Source organism: Poromitra crassiceps (assembly GCF_964638095.1).
Source record: "Poromitra crassiceps genome assembly, chromosome: 1".
Classification (NCBI taxonomy): domain Eukaryota; kingdom Metazoa; phylum Chordata; class Actinopteri; order Beryciformes; family Melamphaidae; genus Poromitra; species Poromitra crassiceps.
The window spans coordinates 88,183,799-88,209,089 of NC_139623.1; the positions used below are offsets into that span (position 1 = coordinate 88,183,799).

At 43.4% G+C, this 25,291-nt stretch overlaps 1 protein-coding gene across 1 annotated transcript in view; it reads right to left on the reverse strand.

The window, feature by feature from the left end:
• Positions 1 to 25,291, reverse strand: part of cblb (Cbl proto-oncogene B, E3 ubiquitin protein ligase) — a gene marked incomplete at its 3' end in the record, with an annotated part of 107,095 nt that overhangs the window by 15,496 nt on the left and 66,308 nt on the right. Inside the window, exons 10-13 of the mRNA XM_083646792.1 lie at positions 18,002 to 18,202; positions 14,843 to 15,037; positions 13,087 to 13,476; positions 1,192 to 1,283 (exon numbers count right to left, since the gene is read on the reverse strand). Coding sequence (XP_083502918.1) covers positions 1,192 to 1,283; positions 13,087 to 13,476; positions 14,843 to 15,037; positions 18,002 to 18,202 — 878 coding nt within the window. The remainder of the gene's footprint in view (positions 1 to 1,191; positions 1,284 to 13,086; positions 13,477 to 14,842; positions 15,038 to 18,001; positions 18,203 to 25,291) is intronic.

The following is a 25,291-nucleotide window of genomic DNA, read 5'->3' on the forward strand; positions in this document are numbered from 1 at the left end:
TTCAAATTCGCAGCTTTACTTCCAAACATTTTCCATCCTATCCCAATCCCCCCGAGAAAGGCCCAACATATCACATTTTAAATTTCTGTTCGTTTATTAAGGGACTTATTTCCAAAGTGTACAATATTATGCAGAATATACATCCCCCTACATGGGACAATACAAGGGCTGCTTGGGAACTGGACATAGGAGAGAAGTTCTCAGAAGAACTATGGGACATCATTATTTCACAAATTCATTCTTCATCCTTCTGTGTGAGACTCAATCTAATACAATTTAAAATATTTCATCGTTTGCATTTCTCTAATGATAAATTATCCAAAATATATCCATCTGTCAGCCCAGAATGCCCAAGGTGCCACCATGCCCCGGCCACTCTAGGGCATATGTTCTGGTCCTGCCGAGCTCTGAGCAACTTTTGGTCCAACATTTTTGAGTGTTTTTCATCCATAGCTAACACAACACTGAGTCCTAATCCCCTCACTGCCATCTTTGGTGCAGTCCAACCAGAAGTGAGCCTCCGAGGTCACCAAAGAAATGCAATTGCATTTGCCTCTCTTCTGGCCCGCCGACTTATTCTGTTTAATTGGAAGGCAAAAAACCCACCGTCCTTTAAGCAATGGACTCAGGAAGTGATGTCAATGTTGAAATTGGAGAAGGTCAGATATACTGTACGTGGATCAAAGGAGAAATTTTATGAAACCTGGTCAACTTTTATTAGTCACTTTGAAAGTATAACCTTTGACTGAATATCATCTACCTGGCATACATACAAACGCTAATGACAAAGCTGGCAACTATTTTATTTTATTTTATTTTATTTTTATTTTTATTTTTATTTTTATTTTATTTTTCCTCTTTTTCTTTCTTTGACTGTGTTTGTTTGTTTGTTTGTCTGTTGTATGACCCTGGATGGGAAGATGTGGGTGGGGGAGGGTATGGGGTTTAAAGTGTATTGATAACATTTCAATGTAATATTGCTTCATTACATAATGTGAAAACTTAAATAAAGTTTGTAAAAAAAAAAAAAAAGAGTATTGTCTTGTACTTCTGTGTGTGTGTGTGTGTGTGTGTGTGTGTGTGTGTGTGTGTGTGTGTGTGTGTGTGGGTGTGTGGGTGTGGGTGTGTGTGTGTGTGTGTGTGTGTATGTGTGTGTGTGCGTGTGTTTGCGTGCGCGTGTGTGGTACTCACTTGTGGCTACCGGTGAGGGTGGATTGAGGTGGTGAATGCCGTGAAGGCAGGATGTCATAGTCATCACCGACTTGCAGGCCATTAGAGAAGGGCTGCACACGCACGCACGCACGCGCACACACACACGCGCACACACACACACACACACACACACACACACACACACACACACACACACACACACACACACACACACACACACACACACACAGGGGAGAGGGAGAGAGAGAGACAGAGAGAGAGTGAGATAGAAGAACAGAGAAATAGCAAAAGAGAAGGGCAAAGTCAGTTTCACTTCCGATTGTATTGGACAAATAGAAAGAAAACAACAACACTAATGCATCCGATATCTGTTCCCTGATGGTTCCCATCTATCAGGAAGGCAGTGAAGCCTGTGTGAGTGAGCATGCACTCCTAAAGAGGCTGGGCTCACTTTGCAGCTGGGACAGCCCACCACAGGCACACAACTCTACGTTTCTCTGTATCACTGCTGCATCAAGCATATATTTGTTTCTCTGTCCTTTCATTCAGTTCCATTCTGAGCACTCTAGAGCAGTGGTTCTCAACGTGGGGTCCGGGGACCACCGGGGGGGTAATTGAGGGGGTTCCAGGGAGTCCCCTGCAAATGTATGAACTGTTCAAATTCACCTTTATTTAGTTGACATAATTAGAGAATGTAGGAGAATGACAGTTTTGATCATAGTTTCACTGTTCTCCCTCTACCTACAATATAGATAGTACAATACAGATAGTCTGTTATCCCTCTACCTACAATACAGATAGTCTGTTCTCCCTCTACCTACAATACAGATAGTCTGTTCTCCCTCTACCTACAATACAGATAGTCTGTTCTCCCTCTACCTACAATACAGATAGTCTGTTCTCCCTCTACCTACAATACAGATAGTCTGTTCTCCCTCTACCTACAATACAGATAGTCTGTTCTCCCTCTACCTACAATACAGATAGTCTGTTCTCCCTCTACCTACAATACAGATAGTCTGTTCTCCCTCTACCTACAATACAGATAGTCTGTTCTCCCTCTACCTACAATACAGATAGTCTGTTCTCCCTCTACCTACAATACAGATAGTCTGTTCTCCCTCTACCTACAATACAGATAGTCTGTTCTCCCTCTACCTACAATACAGATAGTCTGTTCTCCCTCTACCTACAATACAGATAGTCTGTTCTCCCTCTACCTACAATACAGATAGTCTGTTATCCCTCTACCTACAATACAGATAGTCTGTTATCCCTCTACCTACAATACAGATAGTCTGTTCTCCCTCTACCTACAATACAGATAGTCTGTTCTCCCTCTACCTACAATACAGATAGTCTGTTATCCCTCTACCTACAATATAGATAGTCTGTTCTCCCTCTACCTACAATACAGATAGTCTGTTATCCCTCTACCTACAATATAGATAGTCATGGAATTCTGGACAAAATTGTATCCAACAGTAAACAAGGCTAGGTGGAAACCTAGCATAGGGCCAGCGTGGAAAAGCGTTGACGAGCCTGTTCGCTGTAGCTGTTAGTGGCAAAAGTATGAAGGAGCCTGATTATTTTTGGCAGGTAAAAGCGGCCCAGAGAGAGCGACTGCTGCAGAGTGATAGGCAGGCATTTTCTGTGACTGAGATTAGCATTAATCCCATACCAAAATTAATCCCTATTGACAGGGCAGACATAGGCGCTGGATCTGCTGCCAGATTAGCCAGCATGCAGCCAATCTCAGCCAGGTCAAATTTCAGCTGACTAGAGAGAGATATTTCTGCTTTCCCAACTGTGTTTCAGTCGACACAATTACTGTAGGAGGCACATTTTAGCTCAAGACACGGGCTCTATGGACGTCATGGAAGATGACACTGCATAATATATAGTAATAGTAAAAATGAATTCACTTGTTGAAGCAATATGTTGGGAAATGTATGGCATAAGTAAAGCATTCTCTTTTAGTAGGGATGGGACAATATATCAAAATTCAATATACTGTATTCCGATCCTAAAATGTGGCAATACGCATCGAGGGGCAGAAAAATGTATGATGATATTAGTTACACATTTTATTCTGCTGCTGTAATCACAAACGAGATGCTTGACCATCACAGTTTCACAAGCTCTCCGTCTAAATTATATTAATTGCGCTTTGTAAAGACCTTTTAAAATGGTTGTTTCCATTCTAGCCGGCCAATGGCATTGTTACAAAGATCTGTGGCTTAGAAAGAAACACTGCAGTCCCCCTTTGTTGTCATTCACTTTTGTTCACCGCACATCGACTCGTGTCGTGAGTGAGATTAGATTAGCATAGTGTCCCATCCCTATCTTTTAGCTCTGCTTTATGGTACGAGCAGCTGCACCCTGTCTTTGACCTGAATGTTGCTCCATAAGGAAGACATAAGGAGGAAGTGGCAAATATGCAAATGCACCACAGCTGAATGGATATTAGCAAAAGTGACAAGGCGGCTCTCCACTGGCGACTCAAGGTTTCTCCTTATCTGAATATACAATCAAAGAGATTCGCTGGAGAGTGTTGTGCTCTGTGTGTGTGTGCGTGCGTGTGTGTGTGTGTGTGTGTGTGTGTGTGTGTGTGTGTGTGCGTGTGTATGTGTAAGCGCACGCGAGTGCACGCTAGGCTTATAAATGATAAAGTAGGGAGACTGCACAAAATATGCAGGCACTAGGGCTAGGCGTTATCCTCCGTTCAGCACATGTAAAATTGGGGCTGTCCCTGAAGGGTTTGTGTGGGCTGAATTTGAATGGTGCGGTCAAATGGAGTTGTAAAGTCACATCAGTTATGGATGATTTCTTTATGCAGCAAAGATTATCACTCTAAAATGATGTGCGAGTGTGACAGACTTCAACAAAATAAAGAGCATTTAAGGGTCTATTTCCTCATTGGGAGGAGGGGCGGAGCTGCATATTGGATTAGCCCTGAGGGGCAGCATGCTTTATGGACATGGCCACTGTCAGAGCAGGCTTTTATTCTTCCTATTTATTCCGTCTCTCTGACAGTCTTGTAAAGCGTATGGTGGTATGGTATGATGCACCAGTGATTCAATCAATAAACTAGAACGACCGCAACGCGGACTTATGCCTCCGTCATGAGTTCATTCTGGAGTCCAAATCGCCATTTGAGGCAAATTGGAAGAGATTCCGTCAAGGCGCTCCGGTGATGTTGCGTTACAGAGCTTGGAAATTGGGTGTGTGAGAGGTCACAGTGACCTTGAACTTTGACCACCAAAATGTAATCAGTTCATCCTTGAGTCCAAGTCGATGTTTGAGACAAGTTTGATTAAATTCCGTCAAGGCATTCCTGAGATATCGCGTTAACAAGCTTGAAAATGGCGCTCGAGAGCTCACCTTGACCTTTGACCTTTGACCACCAAAATCTAATCAGATCATCCTTGAGTCTAAGGCGATGTTTGAGGCAAATTTAATGAAATTCCGTCAAGGCATTCGTGAGATATCGCGTTAACAAGCTGGAAATGGCGTTTGAGAGGTCACAGTGACCTTGAACTTTGACTTTTGACCACCAAAATGTAATCAGTTCATCCTTGAGTCCAAGTCGATGTTTGAGACAAGTTTGATTAAATTCCGTCAAGGCATTCCTGAGATATCGCGTTAACAAGCTTGAAAATGGCGTTCAAGAGGTCACAGTGACCTTGACCTTTGACCACCAAAATCTAATCAGTTCATCCTTGAGTCCAAGTCGATGTTTGAGACAAGTTTGATTAAATTCCGTCAAGGCATTCCTGAGATATCGCGTTAACAAGCTTGAAAATGGCGTTCGAGAGGTCACAGTGACCTTGACCTTTGACCTTTGACCACCAAAATCTAATCAGATCATCCTTGAGCCTAAGTGAATGTTTAAGGCGAATCTGATGAAATTCCGTCCAAGCGTTCCTCAGATATCGCGTTAACAAGCTTGAAAATGGCGTTCGAGAGGTCACAGTGACCTTGACCTTTGACCTTTGACCACCAAAATCTAATCAGATCATCCTTGAGCCTAAGTGAATGTTTAAGGCGAATCTGATGAAATTCCGTCCAAGCGTTCCTCAGATATCGCGTTAACAAGCTTGAAAATGGCGTTCGAGAGGTCACAGTGACCTTGACCTTTGACCTTTGACCACCAAAATCTAATCAGATCATCCTTGAGCCTAAGTGAATGTTTAAGGCGAATCTGATGAAATTCCGTCCAGGCGTTCCTCAGATATCGCGTTAACAAACATCGTACGGACGGACGGACAGCCGTACGTACGTACGGACGGACAACCCGGATCCATAATGCCTCCGGCCTGGCTATCGCCGGCGGAGGCATAAAAACATCTCCCCAGTGAATGTCTATAAGCAGGAAATAATAGAAACATGCATATCTCTGCCATGCTGTCTTTCAGGGTTCCCACACCTTCTCAAACATACAATTCAAGGACTTTTCAAGGACTTTCCAGGCCCAATTCCCTTAAATTCAAGGATCCAACATGGCCGAGTTTGAGACATGGATCAAGCTTCGTTACTGTTACAACACTGAGAATTTGCATAAGGAGAGAGAACTAGCAGGCTTTACAGAAGCTCACAGACGATAATTAAGTAGAAATACTGCATGGCGGTTGTATGCCTCCGCCAACAAGTGAGCCGTCTACATCCATGTCTGTCCAAACTCATACAAGCACAAATACCTTAGCAAAGCCCTACCACCACGGTGTCATGTGCCAATTTACCAATGATGGTGGAGGGGTGTTAAGCCTTACAGTCATGGGTATTCATAGCTTTCAAGGGGCGTTACGTGCTGCCGGGAACGCCCACCTGGCGGTCAAAAAAACAACTTGCCAGCCGTGTCGACTAGTTTCTCACGCTGTGTAGTGTTTGTTCAGCCAAAGTGCCGATAGCCTACCTGTTGTGCTATCGGTTGCACTAAACCGACGAGGAGACACGCCTGGCTTGTGCTTTCACAGAATCCCGTCGGAGAAAGAAAGGAGGAGGTTGTGGATTTGTGCGAGTGGTTCAGTCGCTGGGCAGGGGAAATGCAAATAGCTTTTTTTTCTACCATCAAAGTACACACGTCTTTGCTCTTTGCGGCCAACATTTCATCAAAGGTAAGCTCAAGTAACGTTAACGGGGTATTAATCATTATTGTAACGTTACTTGAGCTTACCTTTGATGAAATGTTGGCCGCAAAGAGCAAAGACGTGTGTACTTTGATGGTAGAAAAAAAAGCCAAACAGCGTGAGTCGACTGACTCGCAGGCAACGGAATGAACAAGTTGTTTTTTTGACCGCCAGGTGGGCGTTCCCGGCAGCACGTAACGCCCCTTGAAAGCTATGAATAGAGGGGGTAGAACAACGGGCTCAATCCACAGCCCTGGGGAGCACCGATGTTCAGGATCCGAGGGTCTGTGGTGTTGTTATCGCCCACCTTACCCTCTGTGGCCTATCTGTCAGGAAATTGAGGTACCAGGGGGGGAGAGATGGAGTGATCCCCAGGTCCCTGAGCTTCATGATGAGCCTCTGAGGTATGATAGTATTAAAGGCGGAGCTAAAGTCTACGCACAGCCACCTCGTATAGTTCCCCTTCCCAGCGTCCAGATGTAAATTTGTGGCATGGAGCAGGTGGGAGATTGCATCCTCAGGGCATCTGTTCTTCTTGTAGGCAAATTGGGTGGGGTCAAAGGAGTCCGGCAGTTGTTTCAGTATCATGTTCTTGACCAGCTTCTCAAAGCACTTCATGAGTATAGGTGTTAGTGCTACCGGCCGGTAGTCATTCAGGCAGCTAGGTTTGTTGTTTTTAGCTATAGGGATCCAATGATGGACTCTTTCCAGATACGGGGGAGATCACCTTGCTCTAGCGAGGCCTTCCAGATGGAGTGTACTACTGGCGCTAGTTGGTCAGCGCAGGCTTTGATCACCCGGCCCGGGATGTTATCTGGGCCAGCAGCCTTTCTGCTGTTTACACCTTTCAATATTAGCCTCACATCATGCACCGTGAAGGTGGGTGGTTTACCTTCCTTGGCTAGAGCTAACGCTGGAGCAATAGCCTCCTGCAAGGAGTTGATGTCAGCTGGGCTGATGCTATCCTCAAACCGAGCAAAAAAGTTGTTGAGATCCTCACCCAATATAGGATCATTTAACGCCGAATTTGATTTTGCTTTATAGTCTGTAATTGTATTAATGTTGATGTATCGAGGACTGTTGTAAATGTTGGTATCCATGATTATGTATAGCCTTGATATTATATGGGGGCTGTGCTCTCCCCTTATTCTGTGCTTGAGATATGTAATTATGCCTCTGCTGGTGATAGCCGGGCCGGAGGCATTATGGATTTGGGTTGTCCGTCCGTCCGTTGTTCGTTAAAGCGATATCTGAGGAACGCCCTGACGGAATTTCATCAAATTTGCCTCAAACGTCCACTTGGACTCAAGGATGAACTGATTAGATTTTGGTGGTCAAAGGACAATGGTTAAGGTCACTGTGACCTAATCAACGCCATTTTCAAGCTCGTTAACGCGATATCTCAGGAACGCCTTTACGCCTTTACCATTGTCGCATCTTGGGGAAACACAACATGCTCAGCTTTGAAAGTTTCATAAGATATTCAAACCTAAAGCTTATTTTTTAAATGTCTGCATGGCCACGCTCCTTCCTCTCTTAATGATTACGTTGTAAGACACCAGCAGACCAGTAGAATTAACACACAGGCTTCTACAAATGGAGACTGTCATGTCCCGATTTGTAAAACCTCGTTTGGACAATCAGTTTTCTCTGTTAAAGGAGCAAAACTATGGAACAGTCTACCTACTAAGCTGAAAACAGAACACGATTTAAAGAGAAACAACTGTGTTCTCACACCACGTAATACCCTTGCAGACCTCTGGTGCTACTCTGTGTATTATGTCTGTATTATGTCTGTATTGTGTGTACATCGTGTGTACATTGTGTGTACTGTATTGTATGTACATCCTTGAATATTTGTATAGCTTTGCTCATGTGGTTTTATATTTGATTATGTTTCCTTTCGGGTATGTCCTCTGGGGTGTATTTTAGTGACTTTCTAGTCAATACATTTGTATGTATAGCTTTACTCTTGTGGTTTTATATTTGATTATGTTTCTTTTTGGGTATGTCCTCTGGGGTGTGTTTTGGTGTAGGAGTCGCCTGTGGACAGGTGTTGAAAATTAGCATTCCGCTATAAACACTTAACACTTGTGTATCTGGTTGTTGCGCATGATGTATGTTACATCTCCAATGCTCTGTGATGTCCATATCAAATAAACTTAACCTAACCTAACGGAATGTCTTCGAATTTCCCTCAAATGTCCACTTAGACTCAAGGATGAACTAATTCGATTTTGGTGGTCAAAGTTCAAGGTTACTGTGAGATCACGACCGCTCGTTTCATGCTCGTTAACGTGATATCTCAGGAACGCCTTGACGTAATTTCATCTAATTTGCCTCAAACGTCCACTTGGACTCAAGGATGAACTGATTACATTTTGGTGGTCAAAGGTCAAGGTCACTGTGACCTCACGAATGCCATTTTCAAGCTCGGTAACGCCATATCTCAGTAACACCTTGATGGGAATTTTTGGCTCAAATGTCAAAGTCTGGACAGACATGGATGTGGACTGCTCACTTGTTGAGGCATATATCCACGGTGCCGTCGTTCTAGTTTGTGTATAGCTTTTTCTACAGTATGGCCTGTTGTCTCTCCTATACAGTATGTACTGTATGGTGCCACTCAGTTTCCCCCTGGGGGATTAATAAAGTATTTTGTATCGTATCGTATAATGATTATATATATAATCAATGATTATTATAATGATAATGATTCAAGGTTCAAAACACTTTCATGTCCCGGAGGGGCAATTTGCTTTGCAGTCAGTAGTCCAACATGATACAGTACATAGGCAACAACAATGCATCATACATACAACATACATACAGAAATACAGCACAGGGTGAATCCCAATCACCTGCACTATAACCATCAATCGTGGAAGAAGAAGAGACACAATGGCATCAGTGGTTATGAATTGTGATTGGGGCTTCAAAGTCTTGAGTTTATTTACTGTGTACTGTGGACTATTTTATTGCCCTTTATTGTAAAGTTGCACTTGAAGTTCATAGTCCTTTAGAAACATATACAGTATAACATAACATAACATAACATAACATAACATAACATAACATAACATAACATAACATAACATAACATAACATATATATAATATTTAGAAATGGCCTTCTTGTAGCCCTGCTTTGTGAAACCTTGCATTGAGATTCTTATCATGACCTTTCAAGTTTTAAAATACTTCTGACCGTCGTCAGAAGTTTCAAAGCGGCAGCCGGGACTTGAGTTTCATTGGAAGGATGGAAAAGGCTTCAGGTCATTGCTTCACTAGAATGAAATGTCTCCAATTGAGTTGTTAGCACATCACAGACACTCTCTGCATCTGTTCATAGCATCACAGACACTCTCTGCATCTGTTCATAGCATCACAGACACTCTCTGCATCTGTTCATAGCATCACATACAGTCTGCATCTGTTCATAGCATCACAGACACTCTCTGCATCTGTTCATAGCATCACATACAGTCTGCATCTGTTCATAGCATCACATACAGTCTGCATCTGTTCATAGCATCACAGACACTCTCTGCATCTGTTCATAGCATCACATACACTCTCTGCATCTGTTCATAGCATCACAGACACTCTCTGCATCTGTTCATAGCATCACAGACACTCTCTGCATCTGTTCATAGCATCACAGACACTCTCTGCATCTGTTCATAGCATCACAGACACTCTCTGCATCTGTTCATAGCATCACAGACACTCTCTGCATCTGTTCATAGCATCACACAGTCTGCATCTGTTCATAGCATCACATACAGTCTGCATCTGTTCATAGCATCACAGACACTCTCTGCATCTGTTCATAGCATCACAGACACTCTCTGCATCTGTTCATAGCATCACAGACACTCTCTGCATCTGTTCATAGCATCACATACAGTCTGCATCTGTTCATAGCATCACAGACACTCTCTGCATCTGTTCATAGCATCACATACAGTCTGCATCTGTTCATAGCATCACAGACACTCTCTGCATCTGTTCATAGCATCACAGACACTCTCTGCATCTGTTCATAGCATCACAGACACTCTCTGCATCTGTTCATAGCATCACATACAGTCTGCATCTGTTCATAGCATCACATACAGTCTGCATCTGTTCATAGCATCACATACAGTCTGCATCTGTTCATAGCATCACAGACACTCTCTGCATCTGTTCATAGCATCACATACAGTCTGCATCTGTTCATAGCATCACAGACACTCTCTGCATCTGTTCATAGCATCACAGACACTCTCTGCATCTGTTCATAGCATCACAGACACTCTCTGCATCTGTTCATAGCATCACAGACACTCTCTGCATCTGTTCATAGCATCACATACAGTCTGCATCTGTTCATAGCATCACAGACACTCTCTGCATCTGTTCATAGCATCACAGACACTCTCTGCATCTGTTCATAGCATCACAGACACTCTCTGCATCTGTTCATAGCATCACATACAGTCTGCATCTGTTCATAGCATCACATACAGTCTGCATCTGTTCTTAGTAGGGATGGGCAACCAATTTCAAATTTTCGAATACTCATTTTTATTGTCAAGATCAACTTTTATTATTGAAAGTCGAAAATTGTTTATTTAATTATTATTTATATATTTCTTATTTTCAGCTGTGCCTGTCTCTTTAAGAATGACACCATGTCCATGTGACCAGCAGCACCCAGTAGCTCTAGAAACGCTAGAAATGTAGTAGAAATGGTCTTAAACTGTCTATATTACAGCAACACTCAGCCACAAAGGCAATAAAAATTGAAAAAGTTATTGGAGTGCTGTCCTGGATCAATTCCTTTCTGTGACCTTTTAATAGTAGCATATTTCCACAATATGTAAGGCAATGCATTTTGTTTTGTCTGTTTCTTTGCTACGTATGTACGCATGTAGCAGTCTCTCTGGACGTGAACATTGCAAACACAGATGACAATCAATAGTAATATCATACAAACAGCACAGAACAAGTCCAATACTGTAGTTCACATTTCTTATCAGTCTTTCAGAGAGGCTTCAAGTTTCACAGTTGTCTCCCTACTGACAAAGTGAGTATAAAGTAGGTAGGAAAGGGTTAACATATTTCAGGTGCCATTCATTGTCAGCCCCACCCATGCTTGCCGTAAATGTTGATTTGACGTCTTTCAACAATGGAGTGGTGGTGGTTAGGGACCAGATTGACCTAGAGAGTCTGATGTTTAATGAAATATCAAAGGCGTGCTCTAAGCTCATAATGTGCTGTGTCTCAGCCTGGTTTCCCCTGTAAAGGAAATCCTCGATTTCAATGGGGCATAGCTAAATAAAGGTTAGCTTGACAGCTAGCTAGCGAAATAGATAGATATCTATGATTAGTTTTGGAATGGTCATTTTTTTCATTGAATGTGCTTTTCAGCATTGGACAGTGGTGTGAGGAATGCAGCATTTCTCTCAACTTCCACATATTTTCCACTCGGATATTCTTGTTTTTCCCATCATGTGGGTTTCAGCTTGTTGCCCATATTTCTTCTTGGAACTTTCCTTTTTCTAGATGCAGAGTGTGTCTGTGATGTGATGTTTTACATTAAAGGCCATAACTTCCACGCCCTTTGTCCGATTTTCAAACTTTTTTTTTTACATGTTCAGGTGAACCTGCTCTACAAATTTGCCTCAAGGACCCTCAAGGTCGGTCTGGAAATTTTTTGAGATATTTTGAAAAGTTTGGAAAACACATTTTTGACATCTCCTCCTAGACCGTTTGACCGATTTCCACCGAAATCTCTAAGAAGCATCTATGGACCAAGCTCTACAATCGTGATTTTTGGATTTTTGAAATCTACTTTAGTTTCGGAGATATTAATTGTTAAAGTTGTGAGAGGGTGTGGCCTCTCAGCTAAATTGTCATACCTTCATGACCGATTAACAAATTTTGCAGGAGGTCTTCGGAGATCATCACAGACCATGGTTGTCAAACTTTGTGCAATCTGACCAAAAGGGGGCGCCATAAACACCAGAAATGGGCGTGGCCTAACATAGAAAAGGCCGTAACTCCGCACCTGTTTGTCCAATGATCGCGAAACTTGTCAGATATATCAAGGAGGATGTCCTAGTCAAAATCAGAAGTTTTGTCATCTGCGCAAGGCTTGAACCCCTGCCTTCGCCGCTTGCGGCTATATTTTGTATTTATTTATTTTGGGGGCGGGGGGGACGAAAAATCGACTTTGGCCCCCGCCATTAAACAAGTGTACCCTATCCCCAGTTCAGACAAGCGGTAGAGCGGAGAGGAGGAGGGGGAGGATATAGCAGAAGTCGGTTGTGTTGTGAAAATGTTGAGATAAAGAAGAAACTTCACGTTCTTTCCTGTTTTCAACCCAATGTGAATAATGTTATAAGCCTTCAACTGTGGATTCAACGGACCCGCCTGTTTTCATGAAGACACTCCATGCTGCCTGCTGCTGTGTTTCTATCTCTCCTTAACGTAATGTTAGGTTCAAAACTGAGCCCACACAAACCTAACGTTAGCCGCCAGTAATTCTGCCCTGTTGGTCAGGATCTGTGACATGACGTAGAGCTCAGCTGTCCTGTTGTCGTGAACGTGCATTGCAGCGGCGCCGGCGCAACAAAACGGCACCGCAACGCTTCATAAATCATTAATTAAGCACCCCTCCCCCCGTCAACGACGATGCCATCGTCCATCACGATGTTTCACTGTGGAACCATCATGATGGCTATTTGGGTGACATCGCACAACCCTACTTTAAATGTGTAAAATCTGAATCCTACCTTGGAGTTGCCTGTTCCCTCCGAATTGCCTGTTCCCTCCATTCTGTGATGCAACCTCCCAAAACCCCCAGACGGACAACTGAGGGGTCTCCCGTTCAGGTGAGAAGGGCAGGTAGGTCCCAGTTGGGATGGGTGCTCGACCCCAGTCCTGTGGGCATCAGGTGCCAAGTGGCTGTCTTTGAGACACCGTGTTTCGGGGGGTTCCGACGGCGCGCTGGTAGAGGACGAGATGGAGGAGGACGAGGAAGAGGAGTTGGGGAGCCAGGAGTGGCGTGTCTCTGGGGGGATGGGGGGAGGACGTTCAGGGGGAGGCGGTGGGGGTGGGTCCCTCTGGGGTGGTGGGGGGGCTGGGAGAGGCTTGTCCTGCTTCCTAGACATGCCAGGTGAAGACTGGGGAGGTAGAAGAGAAAAGGACAAATATGAAATGTAGATTATTATTACAGGAATCCGTAACACTGCCTGAGGAACTTAATCTAACTAACCTTGTCGACACGTACACAGGTATTTCTGGAAACAGCTTTTTCTATGCATTTTAGCCTTTCATCCACATGCAAATGCCGTTTTAGGTCAAACTCCGCCCAAGGTGGAGATTTTTCAAAACTGTTATCCTGTATGCGTGTGGAGAGGTGAAATTGAGTTTTTTTTTAAGACGCTGACATCATAACCTCAATTTGCAATTGCCATTTTATTTGTATACTAGCCATCTCAGGCACTATGTGCGCTCGATACCTAGGCTTGCATAAGATGATTTTGCTCTGATGACATCATCAGTCTTATGACTGAGGGCTGCAGCTCGCCCACTGCACGTCGCAGTGGCCTGAAATAGCCTCACCTAGGAAGGATGACATCACTGATGACATCATCACGGATGGCATCACTGATGACATCATCACTGAACTTATATAGCCTCAGCCAGGAAGGATGACATCACATCATAGGTAATTAGGTCAATCACCTAATTAAAAAATCCGGCTCCGTCAGGTCACCCGCAGGGGTGCTCTTTCCACTTCCTGAAAGTTTCAGCCCAACCGCACGGCATAGCTGTGGCCGGATAAAATTCTGGTCACTCACTCACACACACACGCACGCACGCATGCACGCACGCACGCACGCACGCACGCACGCACGCACACGGACACTTCTCATTCTTATTATAGGATGATGATGATGATTGAGCATGTTTTAGGAACCTACGAGCCTACTACCTTACATGTGATTGGTACGGTTAGGTTTAATTATGTGTTTATAAGTCAACCTCGCTGTATTTCAATTACTCATCTGCTTGAAATCTGCGATCTGGCTCGCTTTTGAAAAAAAAGAGAAGGCGGAAACGAAGCGGAGCAATCCGTTTGTTGCCAGGCAACCAAAGCAGCGCTGACTGTGCTCTTGTGAGAAGTGAGCGTGGATCTTATGAATGAATGAATTAATTTATTCAACAAAATTTAAAAAATACACCAACAGGCATACAGTATAAAATAACTAATCTAGGATATCACAATAAAGTCGGTAAACTTATTACCATTGTGGTCCTGAGGTCTTAGCAAACGACACTACAATACAAAATAATACAATACAATACTGCACGTGAAAAAATCCGCTCAAGTTCAACTATTTTCCACTCTTTGCATGAGCATGGAATCCACACCCTGCCATAGGAAATAATAGTGTTGAAAATAGCGCTAAAACACTGTTGGTGTGGACAGGATTGTTTTTGAAAATGGAGGAGGAAAAACCCTGTAAAGAAAGAAAGACTGACCTTCGGGGAGCCGGTGGGGCTGGCGGATGGGGAGCGGATGGCGCCCTTCTGGATGAGGTCAAGCCGGGGTGGGACGGGGGGAAGGCTGAGGTGCTGGAGGCAGAGGCTTGGGTCTCCTGCGTGGGCTTTCCTGCGCTGGCTGACGGGGGACGAGCTGGGAGACACCATGGGCGAGTTCTGACGCTCGGCACAGTGCTGAGGGAAGGGAACAGCATGACGTTTCTTAAAGGGGCATTAAGTAATCTATGACCTCAACCAGTAGGAAGAACTCAACCCTCCCCCCTCCCCTTGATGCAGACATTAACAGTAAAGTCACAACAGAAACGTCTAGGGCTGGGTGATATGAACAAAATCAAATAACACGGTGCGCTCAGCTCACCGTTCCTGCAAATAATGAGCTTGCTCAGTGAGCGGCGCTCTATTAGCACGTTCACACAACACTGATTACTGCTTGGTTGTTGAGTCTTCTTAATTGACCAACAATCCTATAAACCCTCCTCAGATACTTGGTCATTTTGTACAAAGGCTACAATCAAAAAATACACATTTTATCATGTGGCAGAAATAATTGTACTCATTTCCCTTTATGATAGTAACTTGTACAGATTCCACACACTCCCATGGTGCATTCATGGAAATGACTTAGAGACCTTGATCAGCTGTCTGTGTTGTCCTATGTAAATGGTAAATGGTAAAATGGTCTGCATTTATATAGCGCTTTTATCCAAAGCGCTTTACAATGAGTAGATAGTCTACATTCACCCATTCATACACCGATGGCGGCAGGCTGCCACGCAGGGTGCCTACACACCATTGGGAGCAAGGAGGGTTAAGTGTCTTGCCCAAGGACACAACGACAGCAGCTGGGAGGGAGCGGGGATCGAACCGCCAACCCTTGCATCATTGGCCGACCCGCTCTACCTCCTGAGCTAAAGCCGCCCCAAATGTCACATGTCACTATGTCACATTGCCATAACAACTGCATGACAACAACAGTCCATGCAATCTAACAGATGAAGAAGCCAGAAGCATGTTCTCCTGCCATGTGATGTCACCTGAATTAATTTGCATAGAAGAAGATGAGATTTGTGTGAAAACACAGCTAAGATTTATAGCTTGACTCAAATTTACTGTATTTATATTTTCACAATAAGACGTCCATTACTTTCTATTTATTAGATACTGATCAATAAAGAGACATCTCGAAATGACGGAATATGATAGCGCACAGGTATAGAGGAGAAATGTCTCTTCTTGACATGAATTTGTTTATTGAAGAACACAATCCCATGCTAAATAAGATATAGGATAAACTGTAGGTATACTGTAGCTATCATCTTGTCCTGCATGCCTATACTGTAGGTCTCTACAAACCCTTTGAAGTGACAAAGAGAGAAATTGGCGAGGACATTTTCAAAGAAAGCACAGGATTATTGATTTAAACTACAGTATGTAGTCTGCATAAAAAGAACAAGTGGAAGGTGTTTTCAGTCGACATCTCCTGCAGCCGACCGTCATCTTAAACGCTTTGAAATGACATTTTCAATAAATAGGGCTGAAAGGTTTAAAGCTGCAGACTGTAACAGCTTCCCATTTCCTCTGATAAGAACATCTTCCTGAGAGCTCCTCATAAGCTGGAGGTGGCTGAGAAAAAGTCATTTAAAGTCCTTTTTAAGGAAACTGGATCATGCAGGGACCATTGCTGGAAAATAACAAGCAAGGACAGAATAACTCATTTACAATTTTGGGTGAAGGATATGGGTGGTATACAAGGTGGCAAAATATATATTAGTTATTGGGGCATTTAACAGTGCTGGTCCATGTAACACTAGCTTTAGTCAACAAATATGGCAAATTGCAAAGAAGTGCTGGCCTGGTGGAAATTAGTATTTTCTTTAATTTAATAAAAGTTATTAAAGTGCACTGTGCAGCATGATGATGTTTCAGATCTCAAAAGTGGCCTAGTGGTAACCTGATACTCCGCCAATGGTCTATCTACTATCAATCCCAACTCCAACTCCAAACAAGCATCCAAAGCAAGTTGCATTTCCAAGGTGCCTTTTACGCAATCGAAAATACCCATTATAGGTCCCATATTCTCCACTTTCCAGTGTTTTATTTTGTGTCTTGATGTCCATTCATTGTCAGCACCAGTGGCTCCTGCATTACATTACTGGCTTTCCTGGGGAAGCTAAGCTGGTCTGGCCTAGGATACTCCTTGGATGGAAGACTGGTGCTGGAAGTGGTGTTGGAGGACCAGTAGGAGGTGCTCTTCCCCTCTGGTCTGATGAATAATCTCCCCAATGCCCAGGGCAGAGAAAGGGACTCTGTCCTGTGAGTGAGCACCGTCCTTCGGATGAGACATTAAACCGAGGTCCTGACTCTCATTAAAAGATCCCATCGGCACTCTTTCGCAAGAGTAGGGGTGTCACCCCGGTGCCCTGTGGGGTGTCACCCCGGTGCCCTGGCTAAACTCCCAAACAGGCCTTCCTTCAATCATGGCCTCCTAATCATCCCTCGTTACTTAATTGGCTCATTCAGTCCTCAACTCTCTGATGTGTGGTGAGCGTTGTGTCACAAACTGGCTGCTGTGCATCAGGTGGATGAGTTGAGTTCTCTCCCCCTCCCTCACCTGATATGTGAAGTGCTTTGAGTGTCTAGACAGGCGCTATATAAATCCAATCAATTAATATTATAATCATTCAAAGCTGCGTGTGTGGTGGTGTCATGTACCAAAAACACTCTCAATCCATTTTTACATGTTCATTTTCCAGCATCTCTCTGATCGTTACCAAGAACAGGCTGTTGCTGTCGCTGTATCTTTTAGGCTCATTAATATTAACGAGCCTTATGATTGGCTAACCATTTCAAGAGGGGGAGGTGGGGGGGGGGGACAAACAAACAAACAAACAAAAGCGACAATAATATTTTGCCCTAATATTTATTACAAAAATGATAATGGGCGAAACTTTGTGATGTCACAAAGTTACAAAAGTCCAAACGGCTCGCTTTTCTAATATGGATTGTGTGGATTGAGTTGGCGACCGTGCGTTTTGATATTTTCGCTATGTTTAGATAGCACATCCAAGACCTTTATCATCACAGGGGCAAGGGCACTCCTGTTTCACACATATAAGCTGCTACAGTATAGGCAGTTACCTTCCTGATGTTAGCCAGGCCATTCATGACCAGGCAGTCTTCTCTGTCTTCGTCCTCATCCAGCTCCAGCATGGGGAAGCTGAGCTGGTCCAGGAAGAAGCACTTGGCGCCCTCATTCCGTGGGTCAAAGGGGTCTACGATGATGGGCTCTGTGCCTTTGATCTCACAACGACAGAACGGACAACCCTGGCCGTCCGACTCCTGCAACAGATGAGCAAAGGAGCTTGCATGAAATTCCTATTTCATGCACACACACACACACACACACACACACACACACACACACACGCACACACATGCACAGACACAGATGGGGCGCCAGTGACATTTATAACCCATAGACAGTTCTAAACGTAATGATCTGGTGAACATGGTTTCATAGCTACGACGTTTTAGCAGCATGAGGAAGCACTTTGAGCGTAGAGTTTGAACTGGAGCAGGATGGTCTGTTGCTGCAGACAGCTGGGATACACATGGTTTCATTCAGGTCGACTCAACTCTATGCACTTCTCTACTACCCTAAACCCCCCAAACCAACCACCCCCCGTCCATTCATGAAAGGGCTCTGGCAAAGTCAATTGGACACATTCATGCGTAGATACTCTCCAGGGGAAGCTGTTTTGTAACTTTACAACGTTCATTGAGCCCGTGTACATATTCCACATGGCAGCCGCTGTCAAGTGGGGGTCATAAATAAGAGAATAAAAGGGGTTTTGGTTTTCAGTCCATCTCCCTCCGCTGACTTGGGGGCTACAATCAAAGGCAGACAATATTTACAGAGAACAAAGCTGCAATTGTGGCCGCCATATGGTTGGGGACTTGGTGCGGGATGCACCAAAGGCATGTTTGAAACCTAATCCTAATTGGAGTGGGTGGAGAAGGGAAGGAGGAGGTTAAAAGGAAGGGTTGTTGGAGGGGGGTGAGGAGACGTTCAGCAGAAGGCGTGACTGAGCTCATGAACTAAGACTATGTCTGCTGAACGTGTGTCATGTCAAAGCAGGGAAAACCTTTGCTTCGCATCCTCTTGGGAAACTCTCAGGATGAGCAGCTGGCACTTCTGACCCACAGTTAATCAATGCTCCCAAGCTTTGTAAGAACATACAAACACTGAGAGGTTCATAGTATATAGTCACTAGACTGTAAGAACATACAAACAATGAGAGGTTCATAGTATAGAGTCACTAGACTGTAAGAACATACAAACAATGAGAGGTTCACAGTATAGACTAGACTGTAAGAACATACAAACAATGAGAGGTTCATAGTATAGAGTCACTAGACTGTAAGAACAAACAAACAATGAGAGGTTCATAGTATAGACTGTATAACAGCCACCGTGACGTCACCCATGGGTTTCTGGACTCTCCCATTTTGAAGCCTCGAGTTTAGCATTTTGACTGTTGCCTTTTTCCCTGCTTCTTTTTTTGAGCCAGACAGAGCTGCAGCGTCGCCTGCTATTGGTCTGTGATTGGTGAGCTGTGTGATCACTGGACAGGCAACCTGTCAATCACGCCCCAAAATATAGTCTACTTTCTTGTCTATTTTATTCTAAATCGGACCATATTTTACAAAATGAGGAAAGTGTTTACTGAGGTAATAAAACAAGTGAGTACTGGGGTAATTTTCCCATTGACTTCAATACAATCTGACTTCTTCTTGCAGTCATAGACTGTATAAACAGGTGAGTTATATAAAATTCACAGCCAGGTGTTGAAGTAAGCGGTGCAGGTTTGCAGGTCAGACCCTTCTCCTCCATCCCCCTCTCCGACACTGTGTGTGCATGTGTGTACAGTATGTGCGTGTTTCGAGATGCTCTCTCCATAGCGTGCCAAAGTCTCGCCTATGAGGAAATTAATTCTTCATTAATTGTTGTTTCTTAACATGTGCGTGCGCGTGCGCGAATGAGTGTGTACATGCGTGCGTGTGTACATGTGTGCGTGTTTTACCCGCTCTTTGAACCTCTATCGTCCTCGAGACGAGACAAGCTTTCTCTCTCTCTCTCTCTCTATCTCTCTCTCTCTCTCTCTCTCTATGCCTGTGTCTCTGTTTGTGCCAACCGAGGAGCTGGGGGAGTGGCCTAGGCTAAATCTCATCCACACACATCTCATCCACACACATCTCATCCACACACATCTCGTCCACACACATCTCATCCAGACACATCTCATCCACACACATCTCGGTGCACACATCCCGTGCTCAAACACACAGTCACTTATAGAAGTGGCTGCACCGCTTACAGATGATTGTGAAAATATATATCATATATATACAGTGTTGGGAGTAACTAGTTACTAAGTAACTAGTTACTGTAACTTAACTACTTCTTGCAGTAACTAGTAATCTAACTAATTACTTTTCAAATTTAGTAACTCAACTGGGCTACTTACTAGTTACTTTAGGACATGAAAATAACGGAAAACTTCAATGGATTATCCGGTTTCTGATCCTCAGACCTAGTCCGGGGAGCCCCAGAGGCTAATGACCTTGATAGGCTATAAGCCTCCGCAATAAGTGAATGTTCAATGCCACACTGTGGCACAGCAACACTAACATAATGTGTGCATTAATAACAATCGAAGCAGACTTTTAAAAGTAACGCAAATGTTACTTTCCCTAGTAACTAATTACTTTGAAGTAACTAGTAACTTTAAAGCAATTAAATTACTTTTTGAGAGAAGTAACTAGTAACTGTAACTTATTACCAATTTTCAGTAACTTGCCCAACACTGTATATATATGATCTATCTAAGAGCCAGCGATCTAGGACGGTACATTGGAACAGAAGTAGATGGAAGACTATGTGGCTACTGTGAGCTTGGTGTAGTTGAGGATGAAACCCACTTTCTAGTGGCACTGTAGATAGATCATACCGACATGGTTTCAATTTGTTTAAATTTCTAAGCATTCTTAGCACGTTGTTTGTATTGTAAATTGCATCATCTTGTCTAGCCGCTAACATCCAAGTCTCAGTCTTGTCTTTATTCTCTCCTTGTTCTTCTTTTCTCTCTCTTTTTTCTTTTTCTCTTTCTTGCCCTCATTCACTCTATGTTGAATAGTTAGGCAAAAAAAAAGTTTGTGTAGGTCTGATTGGTCTGATTGGAGTCATATATTGTATTTATACTGTTTATTATTTTGTGTCAGTGTGTTGGCACTGGACAAATTGTCTTTAAAATAAAAAAGAATATTCATTCATAAAAAAAAACATTCATTCATTAATGCATTCATTCATTCATACAAATTCACCTCTCCCTCATACAGTTGTCATGAGCGGGGAAATTATCTATATATTTTCCTTTCTTTTTTAACCAGACTGTAAACTTAGTTCTGCTGTAAAGTTGGGCATTTTAACATATATGGGTTTATGGGGAATGACTCACTTTTAGAGCCAGCCAGTACTTGCACGTTGGCGTCATTTTTCAGAACCGGAGGTTGGGGCTTGGTTCACAGGTGATGACCCCCCCCCCCCCCCCCCCCAGAAATACTGTTTCTATCTGCCTCACCCTGGATAGTGCTGACTTTAGAATGATGGCAGCTTATGGAAAGAGCTAGATGCTAAGTTCCAACACTGTTGATACAGTCATCAACTTCCATCTTACTGTACTTATCGCTACGATCTTGGAAAACCAAGATACAGAGAAGCCACTTTTACATGAAACTTTGGGAGATCTCTCTGATTTGACTCAGACTAAAACCCCTATGGAACAGAAGGGAACCCTCTCATGTGCCCCATACTCTCTGCTGAGATCAAATAAGGCCATTACAGAGAACAGGATATGACACAGATCACAAGCCAGCTGTTTTGCTTTCTGTGAGCGAGGAGGAGTGCATGACTGCATGGCTGCTCTACCCATGGCTGACTAATATACAGAGAGAGAGAGAGAGAGAGCGGAAAGTAAGTAAGGGAACCACCACTCAACTGAACTTGAACGAACCAATGGCGGGTTAGTCACTGTCAGAGGGTAGGAGGGTTCCCTCTCTCTCTGACTCACGAGTGCAGAGGAAAATACTTTGTTGCTGAAACACACACACCCCGCATACGTCACTGACTCACCAACACACTCAGCTCTGTGGAACTATGGAGGAGGTGGGGTCATGTCGACTTGTCATAACAGGAAGTATGACAAACAAACACTGGCTGCCTCCGACTCCTGCACTGGTACTGTACACTGTTTACAAAGTGGGGGGACCGGAGGACTGGAAAGAGTGTGCTCATTAGCTAAAGCTACCTACAGCTCTGTTCAGAGGAAAGAGTGTGCCCCATCACAGCACAGAAACTGCGCTTACTAAAGTCATAAATGACATCAGAATGAACACAGACTCAGGCAAAAATTCGATTCTAGTGCTACTGGATCTTAGCGCTGCATTTGACACTGTTGACCACTCAATTTTATTGGACAGACTGGAAAACTGGGTTGGGCTATCGGGTACGGTCCTCCAGTGGTTCAAGTCCTATCTTCAAGACAGGAAGTACTTTGTCTCCATTGGCAATTACACATCTGACCTAACTAGGATGACTTGTGGGGTGCCTCAAGGATCCATTATGGGGTTCGTTCTCTTCAACCTTCATATGCTCCCTCTAGGCCTAATTATGCAAAAAAACAAAGTAGCCTATCATAACTACGCAGACGACACTCAGTTGTATATAACTCTTTCCTCAGCTGACTATGCCCCCATAGAATCATTGTGCCAGTGCATTGATCAAATAAATAACTGGATGTGCCAGAATTTCCTACAGCTAAACAAAGACAAAACAGAGGTGATCGTCTTTGGCCCCAAAGAACAAAGGCTTAAAATCACTGCACGCCTTGAGTCTCGATCCCTGAAGCCTATGGATCAAGTCAAAAATCTTGCCGTTATTATTGATTCCGATCTCAACTTTAACTCCCACATTAAGTCAATCAGAAAATCAGCTTTTTATCATCTTAAAAATATAGCAAGAATTAGGGGATACATGTCCAGACAGGATCTAGAAAAACTAATTCACACCTTCATCTATAGTAGGTTAGACTACTGCAATAGCCTTTTCTCTGGTCTCTCCAAAAAAGAACTTAGGCAACTTCAACTCATTCAGAATGCTGCTGCTAGAGTTCTAACGAAGACTAAGAAAGCTGATCATATCACTCCAGTTCTTAAGTCCTTACACTGGTTGCCAGTGTGTCATAGAATAGATTTTAAAATACTGTTATTAGTCTATAAATCACTTAATGGCCTAGGCCCAAAATACATAGCTGAATTGCTCCCACACTATGAACCGTCTAGAACTCTTAGGTCAACAGGGTCCAGCTTATTAACTGTCCCTAGGATCAAATCAAATCATGGGAAGGCTGCATTTACCCACTATGCTTCTGCTAGCTGGAACAAATTGCCTGAAGACCTCAGATCTGCCCCAACCTTACTTACTTTTAAAAATAGACTAAAGACTTTTATGTTTACCGTCGCTTTTAACTGCTGACAGCTACTATGCAAACCCAATGAGTCTTCTATAAGTTTTTAGCTCTTTTTGCAACTGCTGCGCCTGTTGCTTAATGCACTTTTTATACTCTTTTTTAAAGTTTTGTTGTGATGCTTTTAAATGTCCATTTTATTCTCTTCTTTTCTTTTCTTTTCCTGTCAACCATTTTATGTGAAGCACTTTGAATGGCCTTTGTGTATGAAATGTGCTATACAAATAAACTTGACTTGACTTGACTCATTAGCTAAAGCTACCTACAGCTCTCTTCAGAGGAAAGAGTGTGCTCATTAGCTAAAGCTACCTACAGCTCTGTTCAGAGGAAAGAGTGTGCTCATTAGCTAAAGCTACCTACAGCTCTGTTCAGAGGAAAGAGTGTGCTCATTAGCTAAAGCTACCTACAGCTCTCTTCAGAGGAAAGAGTGTGCTCATTAGCTAAAGCTACCTACAGCTCTGTTCAGAGGAAAGAGTGTGCTCATTAGCTAAAGCTACCTACAGCTCTGTTCAGAGGAAAGAGTGTGCTCATTAGCTAAAGCTACCTACAGCTCTGTTCAGAGGAAAGAGTGTGCTCATTAGCTAAAGCTACCTACAGCTCTGTTCAGAGGAAAGAGTGTGCTCATTAGCTAAAGCTACCTACAGCTCTCTTCAGAGGAAAGAGTGTGCTCATTAGCTAAAGCTACCTACAGCTCTGTTCAGAGGAAAGAGTGTGCTCATTAGCTAAAGCTACCTACAGCTCTCTTCAGAGGAAAGAGTGTGCTCATTAGCTAAAGCTACCTACAGCTCTGTTCAGAGGAAAGAGTGTGCTCATTAGCTAAAGCTACCTACAGCTCACTTCAGAGGAAAGAGTGTGCTCATTAGCTAAAGCTACCTACAGCTCTCTTCAGAGGAAAGAGTGTGCTCATTAGCTAAAGCTACCTACAGCTCTCTTCAGAGGAAAGAGTGTGCTCATTAGCTAAAGCTACCTACAGCTCTCTTCAGAGGAAAGAGTGTGCTCATTAGCTAAAGCTACCTACAGCTCTGTTCAGAGGAAAGAGTGTGCTCATTAGCTAAAGCTACCTACAGCTCTCTTCAGAGGAAAGAGTGTGCTCATTAGCTAAAGCTACCTACAGCTCTGTTCAGAGGAAAGAGTGTGCTCATTAGCTAAAGCTACCTACAGCTCTCTTCAGAGGAAAGAGTGTGCTCATTAGCTAAAGCTACCTACAGCTCTCTTCAGAGGAAAGAGTGTGCTCATTAGCTAAAGCTACCTACAGCTCTCTTCAGAGGAAAGAGTGTGCTCATTAGCTAAAGCTACCTACAGCTCTCTTCAGAGGAAAGCCACCAGGAAAACAGATTCCAAGTTAATTGAGCCTCTTGAGAACCAAGCGGGTTTCTGTGCTCCTCAATGCTGCTCAAATGCTTTAAATCAGGGGGTCTTTTCATGTCGAGGACCCCCAAAAGGTTTTGAAGTCCCTCTATGATTTCTGAGCATTTCTGTGCCCCCCCCCCCCCCCCCCCCAAAAAAGAGGGTTATTATTATTTTTATTAGAATTTCTTCAGTAAAACTGCTGAAAGTGGTAAAGTTGGAGACAGATAAAGGGCTCCATAAACTTCACTTGTTTTATGTTTAAGGTAGACTTTGTGTTGTTCTGACTAATAATAGGCAAACCAAAGGCTCATGATGAATGGAAACTGATAGTGTAGGTTAAAAGAAATCTTAAACTCGCACATGAAACTACAACTCATTGTTGTCTGAATCATCTTCCATCTCCTCCCACGCAAAAGCTCCTCTGCAGAGTTGGTTGTAATGCAATAGTTTTTGATGTATGGTTTGCTTGGACCATTTTATATGAAAAAGTCAA